Source organism: Neovison vison, chromosome 10 (genome assembly GCF_020171115.1).
Source record: "Neovison vison isolate M4711 chromosome 10, ASM_NN_V1, whole genome shotgun sequence".
Taxonomy (NCBI): domain Eukaryota; kingdom Metazoa; phylum Chordata; class Mammalia; order Carnivora; family Mustelidae; genus Neogale; species Neogale vison.
The window spans coordinates 53767437-53790788 of NC_058100.1; the positions used below are offsets into that span (position 1 = coordinate 53767437).

Here is a 23352-nt window from a genome sequence, read left to right on the forward strand (position 1 = left end):
ACTGAGGTGGATACAGGGGCACCTGGGTGGCTGAGATGGTTGAGCATCAGACTCCTGACCTCAGCTCAGCTTTTCATCTCAGAGTCATGAGTTCAAGCCCCATTAGTTAAAAAAACAAAAGAAGAAGAAAAAAGTGGAAACATAGAGTTTAAATTACTATTTGAAAAATCTGGTAATGCAAGGACAAAGAAACAGCATCAGGGTGAGAGGTAGATTGTGTAGGTAATGGGAGTACAGGTGTGGATGAAGCTTTTGGGGAAGTGACCAATTTTTGAAAAGGAAAAGGATACCCCTACCTTGGAAAATAAAGAGATAAGGGTGTCTCAGATACAGTTAAATCTCTATGAAGAAAGGAAAGGAGCTGAAAGTGTTTATTCCAGATGACCTATTTCTATCTTCAATAGAACCTATATATATTCTTTTTTTTTTTTAAAGATCGTATGTATGTATGTATGTATGTATTTAGAGAGTGTGAAGAGGAGGGGCAGAGGGAGAAGGAGAGAGAAAGAATCTCAAGCAGACTGCACTGGGCACGGAGCCTGACATGAGCCTTGATCTCACGACTCTGAGACCATGACCTGAGCTGACATTAAGTGTCGGACACTTAGCCAACTCAGCCATCCAGGCACCTCAGTACTTATACTTATATTCTTTAAAAATATAAAGGGAAAGGGAAATATAATACGAAATCATCTTACCTCTTCTTCCTTTTGCATCTGAATATTATCCTTCATGCTTTCTTCTTCCTCTTCTCCAAAAGTAAAAAGGCTGTCTATTTCAGGTTCAATTAATTCTTTTAAAAAATCCTGTGAGATGAAACAATAGTATGATTATAGTTTAGTATATATTAATAACTTGTAGTATATACTGATTATTCATTCAAAATTATTCAATGAGCACTAATCTTGCAACTGGACACTGTGCTAGGGATAAGGACAAAAAGGGTAATAAGAATAACCCCTGTCCTCCTACAACCCAGCAACTGCTCTACTGGGTATTTACCCAAAAGATACGAATATAGTGATCTGAAGGGGCACCTGCACCCCAGTGTTTATAGCAGCAATGTCCACAAAAGCCAAACTATGGGAAGAGCCTAGATGTTTGTCGACAGATGAATGGATAAAGAAGATCTGGTATACATATATAATGGAATATTATGCAGCCATCGGAAAAAACGAAATCTTGCCATTTGCAATGAAATGGATGGAACTACATACAGGATATTATGCAAAGTGAAATAAGTCAATCAGAGAAAGACAATTATCATATGATCTCACTGATACGTGGAATTCAAGAAACAAGGCAGAGGATCATAGGAGAAGAGAAGAAAAAATAAAAAAGATGAAACCAGAGAGGGAAACAAACCATAACAAACTTTAAAAAAAAAAGATTTTATTTATTTATTTGACAAACAGAGATCACAAGTAGGCAGAGAGAGAGGAAGGGAAGCAGGCTCCCCGCTGAGCAAAGAGCCCGATGCGGGGCTTGATCCCAGGACCCTGAGATCATGACCTGAGCCAAAGTCAGAGGCTTTAACCCACTGAGCCACCCAGGCACACCCCCCATAAGAAACTCTTAATCATAGGAAACAAGCAGAGGGTTGCTGGAGGGGAAGGAGGTGGCGGGGTGGGGTAACTAGGTGATGGACATTGGGGAGGGTATGTCTTGTAATGAGCACTGGGTATTATATAAGATTGATGAACCACAGACCTGCAACCCTGAAACAAATAATACATTGTAAGTTAATTAATTGAATTTAAATTTTTAAAAAAAGAGAGAATAGCCCCTGCCCTTAAAAAGCTTAACAATTTAGTGGACAAGAAAATGCTATGGATACATAGTCACATGGTAGGAGCACATAATCTATGGTAGTGGATGTGGCTGAAAGAGTGGATTGGTCAGCGGCACCTGGGTGGCTCAGTTGGTTGGGCGACTGCCTTCGGCTCAGGTCGTAATCCTGGAGTCCTGGGATCGAGTTCTGCATCGGGCTCCTTGCTTAGCAGGGAGTCTGCTTCTCCCTCTGACTCTCCCCTCTCATGCTCTCTCTCTTTCAGGTAAATAAGTAAAATCTTTAAAAATAAAAAAAGTAAAAAATAAGAGAGTAGATTGGTCAGGAAGGTTTCCTGGAGGATGTAATGTCTGAGTTTCTTCTTAAAGGATGAGTAAGGGAAAAAAGATAGCATGGTTCTAGGCAAAGGATGTTGAATGGGCATGAATAGCTCTTGAGAACAAAAGCAGTGAGTGTAACAGAAGCTTAGGGGCAGATGGACAGGAGCACAGTCGTAGAGGCAGGCCTAGAGGGTCATTCCAGGGAAACTGGAATTTATCCTGAAGGCAATGAGGTACTGATAAATTGACTTATCTGGAAAAAAAAATCGACTTATCTGTTCTGCATTTTAAAGCAATCACTCTAGCAGCAGGAGAGCAGATTTAAAGAGAAAGAAGGGAGAGAGGGAGAAAGAATGGGAAGAAAAAATAAGAGCAGAGCATGAACGGCACAGGGTTGCAGGAATGAAGAGGAGGATAAGGATTCAAGAGATGTTTATTTTTTTTTTAAGATTTTATTTATTTATTTGACAGAGACAGATCACAAGTAGGCAGAGAGGCAGGCAGAGAGAGAGAGGAGGAAGCAGACTCCCTGCTGAGCAGAGAGCCCGATGCGGGACTCGATCCCAGGACCCTGAGATCATGACCTGAGCCGAAGGTAGCGGCTTAACTCACTTAGCCACCCAGGCACCCTCAAGAGATGTTTATGAGTTAACTCTTAGTGCTGGAGAGTTTAGATGATGTGGGATGGCTAGGGAAAGGAAGCATCTCAAATGATACCTGGTGAATGGTTCAGGCCACTACACAGATGATAATGCCATTCACAGAGATAATGAACAAAGTTGCATAAGCAGATTTAGGAAGATAGGTGAGTTCAGACAAGGCCAAGTGAATTTAAGGTATCCTAAATATATCCAAGTGGAAATATGCAGTATATTTAGTATATTGAAATATTCAGTAGAGTATAGATGGAGGCATTTGGGTTAAAGATAATCATTTAACAGTTATCTGCATTTAGTTGAAGCCAAGAAAGGGAACTGTATCACCAAAGGTGAGGTTGTGAAGCTGCTAGAGGATGAGGTCTTAGGACAGGAACCTAGTCACATAAAGGACTAGGGAAGAAGGACAAGCCGCAACAAAGGCCAGAAGTTGTGTCAGAAGTCTGACAGAACCACCAGAAAAGTCAAAAGAAGAGAAAGGAGTCAACAGTGTTGAGTACCTCAAATGAGTCTACTCATAGTCATACTGACTGACAAATGTCCTTCAGTTTATTGCAATGATGTATATAAAACAGAAGCTAAAAAGAAGTTCAATGCCTGTAATAGGAATATGCATAAATAAATGACATAAACTATATAAGGCATTTTTTAAAGATTTTATTTATTTGACAGACAGAGATCACAAGTAGGCAAAGAGGTAGGCACAGAGAGAGAGGGGGAAGCAGGCTCCCAGCTGAGCAGAGAGCCCGATGTGGGGCTTGATCCCAGGACCCTGAGATCATGACCTGAGCCGAAGGCAGCAGCCCAACCCACTGAGCCACCCAAGCGCCCTATATAAAATATTTTATAGCAATTTTAAATTATGCTGCAGAAATATGCACATGGTATAGAAAAATATTCAAAATATGTTAGGATGTTTTTACCAAATAAATTTTTTCCCTGATAATGCTGTAAAATAGACAATACAGAGAAATTAAGAACATAAAAGTCAAACTGTAAACTGCTTGTGATTATGGATGACTTTGTTCTTTGCTTCTTGTGTTTTTCAGTTTCCTTTATAAACATGTTAACTTTTTTTATTTTTAAAGATTTTATTTATTTATTTGAGAGAGAGACAGTGAGAGAGAGCATGAGCGAGGAGAAGGTCAGAGGGAGAAGCAGACTTCCCATGGAGCTGGGAGCCCGATGTGGGACTCGATCCCAGGACTCCGGGATCATGACCTGAGCCGAAGGCAGTCGCCCAACCAACTGAGCCACCCAGGCATCCCTAAACATGTTAACTTTTAAAAAATACATTTATTTTATTTTTTGCAGTGTTCCAAAATTCATTATTTATGCAACACACCCAGTGCTCCATGCAATATGTGCCCTTCTTAATACCCTGCACCAGGCTCACCCAATCCCCCCACCCCCTCCCTTCCAAAACCCTGTTTGTTTCTCAGAGTTCACAGTCTCTCATGGTTTATCTCCCCATCTGATTTCCCCAACTCACTTCTCCTCTCCATCTCCCTATGTCCTCCCTATTATTCCTTATGCTCCACAAGTACGTGAAACCCTATGATAATTGACTCTCTCTGTTTGACTTATAAAAAATACATTTTTTAAACAAACAAAAATCTCAACCTTTCAGAGGTAACAACTGCTATCAACTGCAACAATTGCTGACTACATTCTTCTAGACTGCCTTATATACATCTAAACATTTTAATGTAAATGAGATAATCACATTTGTTGCATTCCATAATCTGCTTTTTAGTTCTTGAATTTTTTTTTAAAGATTTTATTTATTTATTTGACAGAGAGAGATTACAAGTAGGCAGAGAGGCAGGCAGAGAGAGAGAGAGGAGGAAGCAGGCTCCCCGCTGAGCAGAGAGCCCGATGCGGGACTCGATCCCAGGACCCTGAGATCATGACCTGAGCCGAAGGCAGCGGCTTAACCCACTGAGCCACCCAGGCGCCCCTAGTTCTTGAATTTAATTTTTTCATAGACCTGTTGTGTAGCCAAGATCATGTCTGTGGAACTTTATTTTCTAAAACTACACTGTAATTTAAGTTTTGTTTGTTTGTTTGTTTGAGAGAGAGAGTTCATGGGAGCAGGGAAGGCCAAAGGGAGAGGGAGAGAGAATTTTTTTTTCAAAGATTTTATTTATTTATTTGAGAGAGAGCATGAGAGGGGAGAAGGTCAGGGGGAGAAGCAGACTCCAGACAGAGCTGGGAGCCCAATGAAAAACTCCATCCCAGGACCCTGGGATCATGACCCGAGCCAAAGGCAGTGGCCCAACCAACTGAGCCACCCAGGTGCCCCAGGAAGAGAGACTTTTAACCAGGCTCCTTGCCCAGCATGGAGCCCAACAACCCTCACATGTTCATCTCACAACCCTGAAATCATGACTTGAGCTGAAATCGAGAGTTGGACACTTAACCAACTATGTGACCCAGGAGCCCCATATAATTTAAGATTTATAATGTTGATGAAATCATTCAGTGATTAATTCAAAATAATTCTGGCCAAGACCTGGGCAGCAAATGGAAAAGTAAGGAATTGTAAAAGATGTATATTTATTTTTTTAAAGATATTATTTATTTATTTGACAGAGAGAGATCACACGTAGGGAGAGATGCAGGCCCAAAGAAAGAGAGTAAGAAGCAGGCTCCCTGCTGAGCAGAGAGCCTGATGCGGGACTCAATTCCAGGACCCTGAGATCATGACCTGAGCTGAAGGCAGAGGCTTAACCCACTGAGCCACTCAGGTGCCCAAGATGTATAATTTAGAAAGATGGTGTTTCTTTAGTATTCAAATGTAAGATGAAAGTCCCACATATGTGTAGGTAGAACCCTCCCTGGCAGACCCTGGAGCTCTGACAGAGACGCCATCCCCTCTCTCCTCTACCGTTCCCAGCTCTGATAGCAATGTGGGCTTCTGAAGTCTTTCCTGGAAACCAACTCCTTCAAACACGCTGAAGTAAAGCTAAGCATTTGAGACAGCCACAAAGTACAGGATATTCATTAATTTTGAATCCTCAGTAAACAGGAGGTAGTTAATACCACAGCATTAGCACAGTCAGGTGTGGGGTGTAGAACGAAAAGTGAAAGCAAGTGAAAGACAGAATGTCAACATTTAAGAGGCAGGCAGTTGGAGGAAGACCAAAAGGAGACTGAAAAGAAATAAAGAAGTAGGAGAAAAAACTTGTCTTGTGAGGAGACATTACAAAAGAAGTGAATGACTAGTCAACGGGGTCTAATGCTAAATACGGAAAAGTCGGGCTAAATATGGCATTGGGGTTCGTTGGATCTGACAATAAGGTGTCATTACAGCACCTTGCGATAGTTTCAGAGTTTTAAGAGAAATGATTCTGATAGGAAGGAGAAGATTAAGTAGTAGGAAAAAAAAGATATGCTCAAGGGATGTATCTTTTAGAATGAAGGCAATGGCCATGCTTATTGTTTATATATTGGATTATTTATACATATACAATGGAACTACTAGAGAGGAAGATGTTAAAAAGATACAAAAGAGGGGCGCCTGGGTGGCTCAGTGGGTTAAAGCCTCTGCCTTTGGCTCAGGTCATGATCCCAGGGTCCTGGGATCGAGCCCCGCATTGGGCTCTCTGCTCAGCGGGGAGCCTGCTTCCTCCCCTCTCTTCCTGCCTCTCTGCCTACATGTGATCTCTGTCTGTCAAATAAATAAATAAAATCTATTTAAAAAAAAAGATACAAAAGAGAGAGGACAGTGGGGTGGGATTAGGTGCTCAAAGGAAAAAATAACCTTAAATAGGAAGACGGAGCCTGGAGGGGAGGAGGAAGTGTGTGCAGCCAACCAGTCTGAAGGCATGCCTCAGGAAGCGGCAGGCAGCTCCCCCTTGGAAGGCCATCCTTCCCTTCATGAAGGATGGAACAAAATTGTGCTCTAAGAAAGCGAGGAGAGATTCTCTCCCTTAGAAGGGAGAACAGCCAATGCTTTTAGCCAGGGGCAAAATTCTCTTCTGGCAGAGTAAATAAATGAGGACTTAGAACACTGATTGGAAGAAGTCACTGAATCCTTATCTACTGAAACACAGGGGGACAACAAATATAGGAAGAACCTGAATAATGATCAGTGCCAACACATGGCAAATACCTCTTCTCCGGGACGCCTGGGTGGCTCAGTTGGTTGGACGACTGCCTTCGGCTCAGGGCGTGATCCCGGAGTCCCGGGATCGAGTCCCACATCAGGCTCCCAGCTCCATGGGGGAGTCTGCTTCGCTCTCTGACCTTCTCCTCGCTCATGCTCTCTCTCACTGTCTCTCTCTCTCTCAAATAAATAAATAAAATCTTTAAAAAAAAAAAATACCTCTTCTCCAAATAGATGTTCTTTTTCTTCCCTTGTCAGTAACGTTACTTTTTTGCCTTTGATCCCAGAAAGGAGGTGAGAACATGTGGTGATCCACCCATAACATTCTTTCTGAGAAAAGAGAAAAGATAATTATTAAGTGGAAAAAAAGTCAGACTATACCAACTCACGTCCATTGCGGAGCTGCCAAGTACATCTCTTCTAAATAAAACTCCATTCAATTAACTTGTTATCACTTCAGTTTGAAGATTTGGGCGGAAATGTTTCTCTGTGTATACAGACCCGAAATCACATCTTCTCTTATCCAGTGTTTGAGATCTGGGTGGTACTGGGACAAGGAGCAGTGAAGTGCCATAAAACAAGGTGAAGAAAGATCGCTGGATTTACTCTGGGCAAACGGTCTGTCCCAAAAAATGGTTTGCAACCAACCAGGTCAACTGGGATTATGTAACAGTAACAATAAAAATAGCCCACATTTACATGGCATTAATTATATGACAGATTCTGCTGTAAGCATGTGTAATATTAACTCATTTTATCTTCAGTATGAAATACGGGCTATGATTTTTATGAGGTATAACTGAAATAACATTATATTGAGAACAAACTTGTGGTTACTAGGGGGAGGTGGGTGGGGGGACTGGGTGAAATAGGTGATGGGGATTCAGGAGGGCACTTGTCGTGATGAGCACAGGGTGTCGTATAGAATTGTTGAATCACTATATTGTATACCCGAAACGAATTATAACATTGTATTTTTTTAAAGATTTTATTTATTTACTTGACAGACAGAGATCACAAGTAGGCAGGGAGGCAGGCAGAGAGAGAGGAGAGAGAGGAGGAAGCAGGCTCCTTGCTGAGCAGAGAGCCTGATGTGGGGCTTGATCCCAGGACCCCAGGATCATGACCTGAGCAGAAGGCAGAGGCTTTAACCCACTGAGCCACCCTGGCACCCTATAACATTCTATGTTAACTGGAATTGAATTAAAAATTATTTTTAAATTTTAAATTTTAAAAAATGGATAACTCCAAAACACACACACACAAAAGAAATAACATTAATATCAGGTGAATAGCATAATGATTCAATACTTGTATATATGGCAACATGATCACTAATAAAGTCTAGTTAATATAAAGTTACAAACTTTTTTCTTGTGATGAGAATGGAACTATGTACTACTATTATTCTCATTTTTTAGATGAAAAAACTGAAGAACAGAGCAGTTGGACATCTTGCCCAAGGTCATATTTATAGTTAAGGATAGCATTTGGGCTCTAATCCAGGTGGTATGGACTTTTAACTACTAAAAAACTCCCCAGCCCCCATTAAAATGAATAAATACAGATCGGAAGCACTGTTTGGGGGGCAGTGCCTGGGTGCCTTAGTCAGTTAAGTGTCTGACTCGTGATCTCAGCTCAGGTCTTGATCTCAGGATCATGAGTTCAAGCCCCACACTGGGCTCTGCGTGGAGCATTTTTTTGGGGGGGGGAGCCTATTTTTTTTTTTAGATTTTATTTATTTATTTGACAGAGAGAGATCACAAGTAGGCAGAGAGGCAGGCAGAGAGAGAGAGAGAGAGGAAAGCAGGCTCACTCTGCTCAGCAGAGAGCCCGATGCGGGACTTGATCCCAGGATCCTGGGATCATGACCTGAGCCGAAGGCAGCGGCTTAACCCACTGAGCCACCCAGGCGCCCCGGGAGCCTATTTTTTTAAAAAAAAGCAGCAGCAGCACTGTTTTGGAAAAGGTGTTCACCCCTCATCTGCTGTGATACAGGAGAGATCTACAACAGGTCTCATTCACCTAAAGTGTATAATAATACTACATTCACTTAACCAAGATCTCTTAACAGCTAAGATCTGGCCTTAATATTTAAAAGAGATGTTATTCTTTATTATTGAATAGCAGCAGAGTAAACCAGGAAACATTATCTTCTCTGGGGATGGAGATATGGTCACTTTAAGCATCAAAAAACTGTATTGTGTGATGAAATAATGACCCACTTTAGGTTCCTGAAATCAACCAGGAAGAACTCTAGTATGTCTTCTATTTTTCTTATTATTAGATCCAATTCTAATTGTGGGATTATTATGAAATGCCAAAGTCAAAAAATTTTAGAAATCGAATCTATAACCTTATATTCTAGATAAGGAAACTGAAGCCTATGGGGGTACAGTAAGTTTAACACAGCTTCATTAATGACACTGATAAATTTCAATTCTGGATTCAAGGGTTAGGATAATGTCTTATTGTACATCAGAAAGAGGACCAAACAAGGGATGTGAAACTATTGGGTTCTAGTTCTAAGTTCATCTAATGTTTGACTTCTTGAGTAAATCCTTAAAAGTTTTCTATCTATTAAAAACAAATGAGGTTGGGGGCGCCTGGGTGGTTCAGTCAGTTAAGTGTTTGCCTTCAGCTCAGGTCATGATCCCAGGGTCCTGGGATCAAACTGCCCATCAGGCTCCACACTCGGCAGGATGCCTGCTTCTCTCTCTCCCTCTGCCTGCTGCACCCCCTGCTTGTGGTCTCTCTGTCAAATAAATAAATAAAATCTTAAAGGAAAAATAAGTTTGTTGGTTTACTCTAGGTGACCCTTATGCAGTGGGGAACTGGTGAAAACCATCTTGTGGGGCAAGGAGTCCTAATTTGTAGCATTTATTGATTTCCATGCCATATATATCCCACCAAGGCAATTTCAATGGTTCAATTTCAATGATTCAGTATGTTCTCAGTGAATGTGGAGCCAGGGATGCGTTTTACAGTCAGCTCCTGCTTGCCATTGTGAATCTCCAGCACAATACTGCCCCTAAGGATCTTTCCAGCTACAAAATTGAAGCATGTATTATTTAACTTTATTGTATCTAGAACAAAGAATTAGTTAATTTTGAAAATAGTAACAAGGGGCGCCTGGGTGGCTCAGTGGGTTAGGCCACTGCCTTCGGCTCAGGTCATGATCTCAGGGTCCCCGCATCAGGCTCTCTGCTCAGCAGGGAGCCTGCTTCCCTTCCTCTCTCTCTCTGCCTGCCTCTCTGCCTACTTGTGATCTCTCTCTCTCTCTCTCTCTCTCTGTCAAATGGATAAATAAATAAATCTTAAAAAAAAAGAAAATAGTAACAATAGTTTTGAAATCTTATTTCCTCAGAGTTAATTCATCATTCATAAGAAATAAACTATTCTCTAGTTGAATTTGCCTACTGTGAACCAGTTCCTAGTCATTTTCTCATAAACTTCTGAGATATTGAAAATACTACCATCGGACTTCTGATGGGGGTAAAAAAAAATCAGTAGGAATCTTTTGAAGGAAGTATTACTTTAATCTGTGGAGTTAAGCAAGTTTTCCTTCAAAACCTTCAACATCACCTTTGACCAGCTCTAGACCAGATAGTTTGGTTATTAATCAAAACATACAGATCTCTTTCCATCAATATTCTTATTTAATTCTGATAAAGTCTAATTCAGAGCTGTGTCAATAAATGCTTCTGGTGTAAAGTAAAAGCACTAAAATTCACATCTGGGCTAAAGAAGAATTTAGAAATCAAGGGATGGTGCTAAATGTTAAGCCTATTGCTGTGGATCAAAAGCAGGAGGAAAAAAAAGGTTAAAAGAGATAGTCTTTTTTTTTTTTAAGATTTTATTTATTTATTTGTCAGAGAGAGAGGGAGAGAGTGTGAGCACAGGCAGACAGAGAGGCAGGCAGAGGCAGAGGGAGAAGCAGGCTCCCTGCCGAGCAAGGAGCCCGATGTGGGACTCGATCCCAGGACACTGGGATCATGACCCGAGCCGAAGGCAGCTGCTTAACCAACTGAGCCACCCAGGCGTCCCTAAAAGAGATAGTCTTTTATAAGATACTAATAAAGAGACTAAGGTGGTAATAGAGTTATTAAGAATCAGACTGGGGGCGCCTGGGTAGCTCAGTGGGTTAAACCGCTGCCTTCGGCTCGGGTCATGATCTCAGGGTCCTGGGATTGAGTCCCGCATCGGGCTCTCTGCTCAGCGGGGAGCCTGCTTCCTCCTCTCTCTCTCTGCCTGCCTCTCTGCCTACTTGTGATCTCTCTCTGTCAAATAAATGAATAAAATCTTAAAAAAAAAAAAAAGAATCAGACTGGATCGAGATACGCCAAGATCAGATGGTAAGCAAATAGAATCATTAACCCCTGGACAATCTCAATGGTCTTGGGAAACTAAATAATCCCCAAGACTTCTTAAAGAAGTAATTTATCTGGGAAGCTATGATGGAAGAATTGATTCACAACCATCAATAAAAGTGATCAAAATCCAAAAGATGCTTACTTTTTTTTTCCAGGAATAAATGTATATTTAAAATTTTATAATAAATGTATACTTCGAAGTGAAGATTTTCCCGTATTTCCAAATAAGATTATGTTCAACACACCTTGTAATCAATTTTATATTTTGACCTCAGTGTTTTGGTAAGTACAGTTGTGAAAACTGAGTTACAGACTCCTTCTTTTAAAATATTCTCCCCTTAACATGCACCTTTTCTGAGATTGGTCAAGGCAATTAGGTACAATCAGGCAGCAACATCCAGGAAGATCACCTCCCCCACTTTTTTCCCTCTAGTTTGTAGTTTTAGTGCCAAAATAAAGTCTTAAAATATTCCTCTCACAAAAATAAGGCAGCTTTATGCGGTAAAAACAGTAGTTTTGGGGGGGACAAGATGGCGGGGTACTAGGAAGAAGCGTCTTTTCAGCTGGTACCCCAAAGTGAGCTGATTACCTACCAAAGAACTCCGATCACCCATGAAATCAGCCTGAGATCAGAATTGTGCACGAATATCCAACTTTTGTAGCAACATGGACAGGACTGGAAGAGATTATGCTGAGTGAAATCAGTCAAGCAGAGAGAGTCAATTATCATATGGTTTCACTCATTTTTGGAGCATAACCAATAGCATGGAGGACAAGGGGCGTTAGAGAGTAGTAGGGAATTTGGGTAAATTGGAAGGGGAGGTGAACCATGAGAGACTATGGACTCTGAAAAACAGTCTGAGGGGTTTGAAGTGGCGGGGGGGTGGGAGGTTGGGGTACCAGGTGGTGGGTATTATAGAGGGCACAGCTTGCATGGAGCACTGGGTGTGGTGAAAAAATAATGAATACTGTTTTTCTGAAAATAAATAAATTGGGAAAAAAAAACAGTAGTTTTTGTCAAAGGCTATACTCTTCTGTCCTTATCTGCTGTTACCAACTGTCAGCATATTCTTTAAAGATCATATTTTTCTTCGCAGCGACACCTACGTGTAACTCATTGGCTGTCTGGGTAAGGTTTACAGCCTAAGTGCATAACACCGTTGAACAAGAGCTCTGCTGTGGTTTCACAGGCCTGAATGCGCTGAGCCAATCCTGGTGACTTCTGCACATCCCGGCGGATCTTAGGGAAGACTGGAATGCCTCATTGCAAGCAAGCAAGTCGTTCTTGCTTTTGCTGTGGGTCTCATAGCACCTGCCGTGTTGGTTACAGCACTTTGTCAGGGAAGGTGAACACCGAACAGTGGAGAGCCACATCCATTCGGCGGAGAGTGGTTATAACCGTAACCTGGGAAAGGCTTAGACCCCTCATTGCACTTGTACTGGCAGAGCCCATCCTCACCTCCCAGAAGGTCCCAAGCGGCGTTCAGTTACATGTCTATCTTGTGAACACCGTTCTGGATGGTCTTCAGGGTGGCCCGCCAGTAGGTGGTCTGGGCCTGCTCCTGGCACCTGAGAGCGGTGGACACAAAGAGGAGGATCACAAGGGCGAGCGTGGGCAGCGGAAGGACGGCCATCTGCGCAGCACTGGGCTGTGCCCCCACGGAGCCCACGGGGCGCCCTAGGCAGCGGCGCCAGCCCCGGGCTCGGCATCCCCAGCTGCCTCCGTGCCCATGCTTCCTCCAAAAGATGCTTACTTAAGAGGATTCCCACTCCAGAATCTGTCCAGTATTAGGCAAATCTCATTTACTGGAAAGGAGCCCAAGAAATATTACATTGTGGGAAACTATAACTATATCATCACTGCAGTAGGTTGGCAAGATGTTATTCTTCCAGTGGTGGAATGCGGTTGGAGAATGGCACAAGCCACACAGCATCACAGCGTACCCACGTTAGACAAGGCTTCTCTGGGGGACCATCTTCCACTCTACATGATGCGGGATCCGGATGAGGCCACAGGAGTCCCTGAGCCGGATGCAATAAAAATTCATGTACCAGGGGTGCCTGGGTGGCTCAGTGGGTTAAGGCCTCTGCCTTTGGCTCGGGTCATGATCCCAGGGTGCTGGGATCGAGCCCCGTGTCGGGCTCTCTGCTTGGCAGGGAGCCTGCTTCCCTTCCTCTCTCTCTGCCTGTGTCTCTGCCTACTTGTGATCTTTCTCTTTCTGTGTCAAATAAATGAATAAATAATCTTTAAAAAAGAAAAATTCATGTACCAGACAGGGTGCCCAGGAGATGAGGGAAACTAAGCATTCCATTTTTTATAGAGTACTGAGGCACTTCCAGGGCAATGGGGTCTGCTAAGCCCTAATCTAGTTTTTTGTCTTGAATATTTATCTTTCTATCTATCTGTCTATCCATTTATAGAGAGAGAGAGCAGGAGAGAGACCAGGAGCAGGGGGAGGGGCAGAGAGCGAGAATCTCAAGCAGATTCTGTGCTAAGTAAGGAGCCTGATGCAGGGCTCCATCTCACGACCCTGAGATCATGACCTGAGACAAAATCAAGAGTCGGATGCTCAGCTGACTGAGCTACCCAGACACCCTAAGCTATGAACTAGTTTTATATACCCTTGAAAGCCTTCAGTCTCAGGCTTAGAGAGGGAGGCATATGCCTTTGGTAGGAAAAAAGCCAAGTATGAGATCGGTTAGTCTTACTTCTGGTAGGAGAGAAGATTCTCAGCCTCCCCTGATTAATACTTCCCTGGTTTATTAATCTGAAATTGCCAAAGAAGTTTCAGTGAGTGGGGAAGAGCTTAATGAAAGACATAAGTAGCCTGGTGGAAAGTGTAGGTTCTCAAAGAGGTGGTCAGGTCATGGACCTCCAGTCATGGCCTGGGGTAGAGCAGGCTCCATCCCTTGCATGAAGATTTCACAAAATTTCCTAATATGGGTGGTTTTATATAGGTCCCCCAAAGTACCCTCAGGAAAGGCCCTTCACAGCTACAACCCCCCCCACATTGTTATAGACTTAACTTTAATGGGGAGGTAAGCCTCAGAGCACCCTGAAATCCTCATTCTGAAATTGCCTGAGCCGGAAATATGATCTTACCTCACAGGGCTCTACCCATGTTTAAGCAAATGAGAGCTAACGCACACTGTAGAACAGGCCAGTGAGTCTGACCCCATCTGGACCCCAACTGGATCCAGTTCCCCAAACCAGGAGCACCTCCACATCTTGGGGTGGGTAGCAGCAAAACTAGGTGTAGCAGGCCTGAACGGATGTGAGCACATTTCTAAATGCAGTGAGGGCTGTAAACTCCAAACAACTGTTCAGTTCAGGGGCACATTAGTCTGTTGTGAAAAAACAGAGGCCTTCCCAAAACCAAAAGTAAAACTGAGACATTAATTCCTAGATGAAAAGTGAAATCTATCTGTAACCACATTCAAGTAATAAAATATTCTTACTCCCCTGACATGTACCTTAATTATTCAGTGTTTTATTATTTTAGTTTTCTACTGAATGAAAATTTGGTATTTTAAAATTTGGATTTAACAACTATATTTATGAGGTTTGTTTCCCCTATATTTATTAGAACTTTTTTTTAAGAAGATTTTATTTATTTATTTGACAGAGATCATAAACAGGCAGAGAGGCAGGCCGAGAGAGAGAGGAGGAACCAGGCTCCCTGATGAGCAGAGAGCCCAATGTGGGGCTCGATCCCAGGACCCTGAGATCATGACCGAGCCAAAGGCAGAGGCTTAACTCACTGAGCCACCCAGGTGCCCTAGAACTTTTTTTAAAGGCTTAGAGACTTGACTGCTATATGAAATAAAATGGGAAAATTTTTGGTCATTATCTATGCCCTTAAGTTGTTTATATAGAATAGGGATTACCTGATTCTTGAAAGTCTGAAAACACTTGTCTGTGGAGTACAGAGAAAATTTTTAGTATTTTTTTGTTTTCTGTTTTTAATCAATGCATTCACTTCCTCTCTGAAAATTGGCCAATTTTACCCATCTAAAGTTAATTTTACTTAATTTATATTTTCCTAGAAAAGTCTCCATCTCCTAGAGATTTTGAAATTAGTAAGATAGTGCACATAAAATATTTTACAGCCTAGTTTTTAAAAACAGTGAAACCGGGGCACCTGGGTGGCTCAATGGGTTAAGCCTCTGCTTTCGGCTCAGGTCATGGTCTCAGGGTCCTGGGATCGAGCCCCATATCGGGCTCTCTGCTCAGCGGGAAGCCTGCTTCTCTCTCTTTCTCTCTCTCTCTCTGCCTGCCTCTCTACCTACTTGTGATCTCTCTCTCTGTCAAATAAATAAATAAAATCTTAAAACAACAACAACAACAACAGTGAGACCTATCCTATATATGACATAAAATACTTATGTAAAATTTAATAAGAACAGTCATCTAAACATCACACAGGCCAGAAAAGAGGAACCACCTGTACTTTATATGCCAGTCCTTATATACCATCATATATTTATCCACTCCACTCACTGTGAACAGGTCTGAAAGCCTAATCTCAGCTGTACCTTATGAAACTAGAAAAGAAAGAGAAAATTAAATCTAAAGAAGTAGAAAAAAAGGAAATAAAAAAGGCCAGACTGAAATTAAGGAAGTAGGAAACAGAAAAATAGAGAAAATCGATGAGACCAAAAGCTGGTTTTTGAGAGTAAGAAAAATGGTAACTCTTTTTGTAGAATGATGAGGACAGAGAGAGAAGGCACAAATTTTCAATAATAGGAAGGAGTGTGTGCACATCCTATCATTATTAAAAGGCTAATAGGACAATAATATGAACAACTGTGTCAATGAACTAAACAATTGAGATGAAATCACAAATTCCTTATAAAACCAAAGCCACTGAGCATACTCAAGAAGTAAAAGATCATAGCCTTGTATCTAATAAAGATATTTCCTTGAATCTATTGAAGAAATTAGATAGCCTTTTATCAGAGTAGCTCATTTTTGTAATTTACAACCTTCCCACAGAACCTAGATGGCTTCACTGATTAATTCTACCACACATCTAAGGAAACAACAATTGATAGTTCTACAACAAATTGTTCCAGAAAATAGAAGTCTCATTCTAAGAGGCCAGCATTACCCTGATATTAAAACCAAACAAAGGCATTAGAAAACAAGACCACATAATCAATATCACTCATGAACGTCAATGCAAAGATTATAAACAAAACTACAAACTCAATTTTGCAACATATAAAAAAGATAATACATCATGATCAGGTGGGGTTTATCCTAGGGATGCAAGGTTGGCTTAATGTTCAATTCAAAAATCAATCAAGGTACAGCAGTTGCCCCCTTCTCCATGGGGACTATGTTCCAAGACCCCCAGCAGGTGCCCAAAACCAAACCACATATAGTACCAAACCCTATATAAACTATGCTTTTTCCTTTATGTACATATGTATGATAAAGGACCCAGTTAGAGATTAATAACAAACTATAAAATAGAATAATTATAACAATATACTGTAATAAAAGTATGTTAATGTGCTCGCTCACTCTCTAAATGTCTTACTGTACTGTACTCACCCTTCTTATAATGATATGATATGATGAGGTGAAGTGAGGTGAATGACCTAGGCAGCGTGACCTAGCATGAAGCTGTTATTGACCTTGTGATGCTACATCAGAACAAAGATCGCCCACTGGGCTGGACTGTGTTGGCAGTGCATAACTGAAAAGGTGGAAAGTGGAACTGTGATAAGGGGGGACTACTGGAATTCACCATATTAGAAAAGTAAAAAACACAATTCATATGACCATCTCATTCAATGCAAAAAAGGATTTGAAAAATTAAAAAATTTATCTTTGGGGGCACCTGGGTGGCTCAGTGGGTTAAGCCTCTGCCTTTGACTCAGGTCATGATCTCAGGGTCCTGGGATCGAGCCCCATGTTGGGCTCTCTGCTCAGCAGGGAGCCTGCTTCCCTTCCTCTCTCTCTGCCTGCGTCTCTGCCTACTTGTGATCTCTGTCAAATAAATAAATAAAAATCTTTAAAAAAAATTTATCTTTGACTTTAAAAAGCTTTTTCAGGGGTGCCTGGGTGGCTCAGTCGGTTATGTGTTAGACTCTTGGTTTTGGCTCAGGTCATGATCGCAGGATCATGAGCTCCAGCCCCACATCAAGCTCTGTGCTCAGCACAGAGTTGGCTTGGGATTCTTTCCCCTCCCTCTCTCACTCCCTATGCTCTTCCTTGCCCTTGTTCACATGCTGGCTCTCTCTTCCTCTCACTCTCTCTCAAATTAATAAATAAATATCTTTAAGAAGTTTTTTCAGCAAATATGGACTAAAAAGGAACTTCCTTAAGCTGATAAAGGACATCTGTGAAACACCTACAGCCACAGTTCTATTTAAAGATGACAGAATAAATACTTTTCACCTAAGACAAACAAGGTAAAGATATCAGCTTTTACCACTTTTATTCAACCTGGTACTGGAGAGTCTAGGTAGTCCAAAAGTCAAGGAAACTAAATAAAAGGCACACAGGGGCACCTGGGTGGCTCAGTGGGTTAAGCCGCTGCCTTCGGCTCAGGTCATGATCTCAGGGTCCTGGGATTGAGTCCGGCATCGGGCTCTCTGCTCAGCAGGGGGTCTGCTTCCCTTCCTCTCTCTCTGCCTGCCTCTCTGCCTACCTGTGATCTCTCTCTGTCAAATAAATAAATAAAATCTTAAAACAAAATAAAATAAAAAAGGCACACAGATTGGAAAGGAAGAGAGAAGACTGCTCCTATCTTCAGATGCCGTGACTGTATATAAAGAAAAGTCTAAAGATCCTAAATGGGAAAAAAAACTGCTTAAAAAAATAAGTTCAGCAAGGTCAGTGTACATTTTTTTTTATTTTTCATTTTTTAAAAGATTTTGATTTATTTATTTGACAGAAAGAGAGAGAGAGAGACACCAAGAAAGAGAACACAAACAGGGGGAGTGGGCGAGGGAACAGCAGGCTCCCCGCTGAGCAGGGAACCCAATGCAGGGCTCCATCCTAGGACCCTGGGATCACGACCTGAGCCAAAGGCAGATGCTTAACGACTGAGTCACATAGGCACCCCTGAAATCAATATATTTTTTAAATCAATTATAATTCTATATATAATCAATAAATAATCAGAAATTGAAATTACAAATGAACCACTTACTAAAAAAAAAAAATGAAACACTTATAATAGTACCAAAATATGAAATTATGTAGGGATAAGTCTGACAAAAGATGTCAGCGCCAGAATGTCTCAGCTGGTTAAGTGTCTGCCTTCCGCTCAGGTCATGATCCTGGAATCCTGGGATCAAGGCCCATGTAGGGCTTCCTGCTGGGTGGGGTGCCTACTTCTCCCTCAACTCTTCCCCATCTCTTGTGCTCTCACTCTCTCCCTCATGTGTGCTCTCATATAAATAAATAAAATCTTTTTTAAAAAGATGTGTAATGCCTATACTCTACAAACTATTGTGGAAAACCTATATACAATAAAAATTTGTCAAAAGAAATAAAGGACTTCAATCAATGGAGAGATAACCATCTTCAGAGATTCAAAGACTGAATATCGTCAGTATGTCAATTCTTCACAAATTGATCAATGAATAAGATATAATCACAATCAAAATCCCAACAGGGCTTTTTGGAGGAATTGCTAAGCTAATTTTAAAAATTTCATATATAGAAAGCAAAAGACCTAGAATGGTCTGCTCAGTCCTGAAAAAGAACGACAAGGACACCTGAGGGGCTCAGGCAGTAAAGCATCTGCCTTTGGCTCAGGTCATGATCCTGGAATCCTGGGACCAAGCCCCATGTAGGGCTCCCTACTCAGCAGGAAGCCTGCTTCTTCCTATCCCTCTGCTCTTTCCCCCGCTCCTGCTCTCTCGCTCTCTCTCTCTCACTCTCTCAAATAAATAAAATCTTTGAGGGAAAAAAAAACAAATTTGGAGGATACACTACTGGATTTCAAAAGTGTACAACTGCAGTCTGAGACTGTTAATAAATAGTCTCAAGACAGTCTCATTAACAGAACACAACAGAATGTCCAGAATAGTATCCACCGCAGATGACAGACCATATCAAGTGTTGAGAGGAAGTGAAGCAACTGCCACATTCCTACACACTGGGGGGAGTGTACAATGTTTCAACTACCTTAGACATTCCATTCCTAGATATCTGCTCAAGAGAAATGAAAGCAATGCATCTGTATGTGAATATGCATTGGAACTTTGCTATAATCAAAACAGCAACAATTCAAATGCCCATCAATAGAGAATGTATAGAATGGACAGTGTACATCCACACATGGAAATACTACTTAGCACTAAAATGCATGAACTTTTAACAAAAGCAACAATGTGTATGAATCTCAAAAGAAATTATGACTCCTCAAAGAAGTCAGACCAAAAAAGTGTACATTCTGTATAATTCTATTCATATAAATTCTAGAAAATTAAAAATAATCTTTGGTATTAGAAAGTGCATCAGACATTGCCTGGGGAAGGAATGAGGCTGGAAGGAGAAATGATAAAGGGGCACAAGGAAACTCTGAGTGTGTTAAGTATTTTCTTTTTAAATCGTCATAACTGTTTTGTGGGTGTATCCATAATTCAGAAATTATCAGACTATATACTTTATATACGTGTAGTTTTTAGTAAATCAAGTCAACCTAAGAAGTTTACTGAAAACAAACAAAAGTAAAGGGAAGATAGTGCTATTACCTTCATCTCATTCAGCTCATGAAGTTCCTTAGCAGGATTTTTTTCTAAGTGACCTGCCTTATTCAGGGCCATAGCTGTTACCATGCCTTTGCAACAACTGGGGGGACAAAAAGTACACACACAACATGATCAATTTAATGTTGGTTCCTCTTCTAAGTGTTTCAAATCCCTATACAGTGGAAGTTTACCATAATAATTAATCTGTTGAGAATAATTTCTCAGTTTCTCACCCTTATCTGTCCCCCACCCATTTTTCCTCACTCTTGACCACTGGTAACATTGAATGGAAATGAAGCGGAAATTTGGCTAGACCATAACAGCTACTTCCTGAATTTGAAACAATCCTAGTGACACATGCTTCCTAGTAAATAAATTACAATTTTTCACACCTCATCTGTATTTGGTAGGAATCTCCCACTTTTTCAGATATAAGGAATTTTCAGTTGACATTTTTTAAGAGATGTTTTGGGGGCACCTGGATAGCTCTGTTAGTTAAGTGTCTGCCTTCAGCTCAGGTTGTGATCTCGAGGTCCTGGGATGGAGCCCCGCATTGAGCTTGCCGCTCAGCTTGTTTCTCCCTTTCCCTTTCCCTCTACCCACTCTCTCTCTCTGTTAAATAGATAATAAATATTTTTTTTTAAAAAAAGAGATGTTTCGGTTGGTGTTCAATGAAACCAAGCATATTTAGTGAAATATAAGTGTACAATCAGTTTTGTATGGAATGACACCGGAAGTACAAGCTTCTTCGTAAATGCTCCCCATTATATGCAAACATGCAAGATATATCTTAATGCAAACAAATTGACATTTTTTGTTTAATTTGGCTTTCTTTTTACTAATTCTCACTCCAATATAAGCATATACTTCCCACCCTACCTATGGTAACACTGTTCAAAGGAATTCGAAAGCCATTGGGAAAACACTACTGCTACCTCCCTACCCTTATCTCCTCTACTTTATGTCACATTTAATCTTCAAAAGGACAATAATAAAACAACAGAGAGTTTCACCTGTTCAAATAGCTGGAATATTGCGCCAACCTTCTGGCCAGTGCAATTGCGTCTAGCTCCAACTTTGCAACTCCCAGATCATGTTTCTCAGCACTTTCCTCCCTCAAATTTGGGAGAGTGTTTTGGTCAGTGAAGTCAGGCACCATTAAAATCAACAAGCTTACCATCCACTGGATCATAGATATATGCAATTCATCCATCTGTTAAAAAATGATTATAATATAAATGACTTATTTTAAATAAATCAAACAGTGAAAACCATACAAATTTAAAAAAAGAAATCACACCTGTGTCCAACTTTAAACAACACTCTCATTCTTAACAACATCAAATCATCACTACTCAGCTAGGGTAAACTTAGTTTCTGTTGTTTACTTTGCGAACTCCATTAAACTACCCTCCTCCTCCTCTTTAGCTTGGTCAAGGGTATTAACCTATGGAAGCCGCAGTTCCCCAATCGTGTACCAAGGCATTGAAGAGCTCTGCAGCCAAACCTCAAGGATGTCATGGGAATTTAAATTCTTGAGGGACGTGATAGTGTTATGTGACATCTATCAGCACAGCACGAACTTGACATAGATCGCAGTTCCAACATTAGATGCACTGTACCACTTTTGATGGCTTCTTACCTTTGCAAAGCTGGTTTTATTGATGGTTTTGTGGTTAAAAAAAAAAAGTACTTTGGGAAAATCAAGGTACAACAGGCAATGAGGGTGGTACTGTCCAACCCATTTCCAAGGTTAAAGTGGTACAGTGTTCAAGTATGTATGTTCCATTGATAAATGATTTTGATGAAAGGAAAACACAATAAAAGATTCTCTTTTTCTCAATGTATGTATATCTAAGAAGTTAAATTAAAACATTATATTTTACAAAGCTTATTTGAATAAGCAATTAGAATCAGGCAGCATCAAAACCAAAAAGTGGTTAGGGACATTCTGCGGGTTGGGGCCAGGATAAACATTTTAATAGAGAAGATGCTAAAGTAGAGAAAAGAAATTATTTAATTGATTATAACACAAATGTTTGCCCTATTTGGGAAAATTCAGGTATTTGGATATCATGATAGTTGTCCTTATGTTTCATTTTTTCATAATTAAGAGAATCTAGTTGACTGTTTATAATTAGTTCTTTTTTTTTTAGAGATTTTATTATTTATTGACAGAGAGAGATCACAAGTAGGCAGAGAGGCAGACAGACAGAGAGAGAGAGAGAGAGAGAGAGAGAGGGAGGAGAAAGCAGGCTCCCTGCTGAGCAGAGAGCCCGATGCGGGACTCGATCCCAGGACCCTGAGATCATGACCTGAGCCGAAGGCAGCGGCTTAACCCACTGAGCCACCCAGGCGCCCCTATAATTAGTTCTTGAGTTTTGTTTTCTCAGGTTCAAGTGCTCTTCATGAGCTCCTCTGGCCTTGGTTTGTTTATAGAAGCTACCAGTGGCCCAAGAGCTAGCCAGTCTAATGGCCTCCTTGTTTAACTGTTTTAACATGTATTACTTTTTCAAACAGTTACTAAGTTATTAGGAAAGAAATATTTATGTTTATAAAGCTACCAGTGGCCCAAGAGCTACCCCAGTCTAATGGCCTCCTTGTTTAATTGTTTTAACATGTATTACTTTTTCAAACAGTTACTAAGTTATTAGGAAAGAAATATTTAGTAAGTTGTTTGAAACTAGCTACTTAATAAACTGAACTCTGGAGTTTTTCTTTTGGTTGAGGAGTATGAAAATACTGAGACCCAAAGGGCAGTAACTGGTCAAGTTTGAGACCCAGAAATCAAATGCAGAAAACTTCATGAAATGCAAACGTCAAGTATACCCTCCTCTTCACATGCTCCCTCCCCTTTCTCTGTTGAGGAGTTCCTCAGTACTCTTCTCTAGGCTTAAATATGACCTACTCTGAGAAGTCTTTTTAACTTCCCCTAGCTTTAATTTGCTCCTTTCCCCAAATTTCTATGGTACTTTGTACACCCCTATTATAACGGATTGCACATCTGTGACCTCAATTAGCCAGTGCATCTCTTTAAGACATGGCCCATTATTTTATCACTCAAAACCACACACAGTACTTGGCAAAGAATTAAGTGCTTAATAGATGTTTGTTAAATCGATAAATAATAATCAAACTTGGTAGCCCATCTGATAGTAAAACACAAGCCCCCCACCTCAGGAGGAAACATTATTAATGACCTAAAGCAATGTTGATGAATGTATTTTTACACCTTAATTAACACATCAGGAAAAGGGCAACTCTTCCTGAGGAATGGTTTAAAAAAGATTGTTATCCATTTTACAAGTTAAAAGATATTCCCCCCCCACATTCACAAGCTATGCCCCTTCTGCTTCTCAAAGTAAATAAATTCCTAACTGTTCTTTCT

General features: G+C 40.9%; 1 protein-coding gene and 1 pseudogene across 1 annotated transcript in view; both read right to left on the minus strand.

Moving 5' to 3' along the window:
* Nucleotides 1-23352, minus strand: part of AXDND1 (axonemal dynein light chain domain containing 1) — a 112300-nt gene that overhangs the window by 11232 nt on the left and 77716 nt on the right. The window contains exons 19-22 of the mRNA XM_044267314.1: nt 20978-21177; nt 19968-20064; nt 7096-7206; nt 699-806 (exon numbers count right to left, since the gene is read on the minus strand). Of these exons, the coding sequence (XP_044123249.1) occupies nt 699-806; nt 7096-7206; nt 19968-20064; nt 20978-21177 (516 nt within the window). The remainder of the gene's footprint in view (nt 1-698; nt 807-7095; nt 7207-19967; nt 20065-20977; nt 21178-23352) is intronic.
* On the minus strand, nt 12364-12883 carry LOC122918638 (annotated as a pseudogene).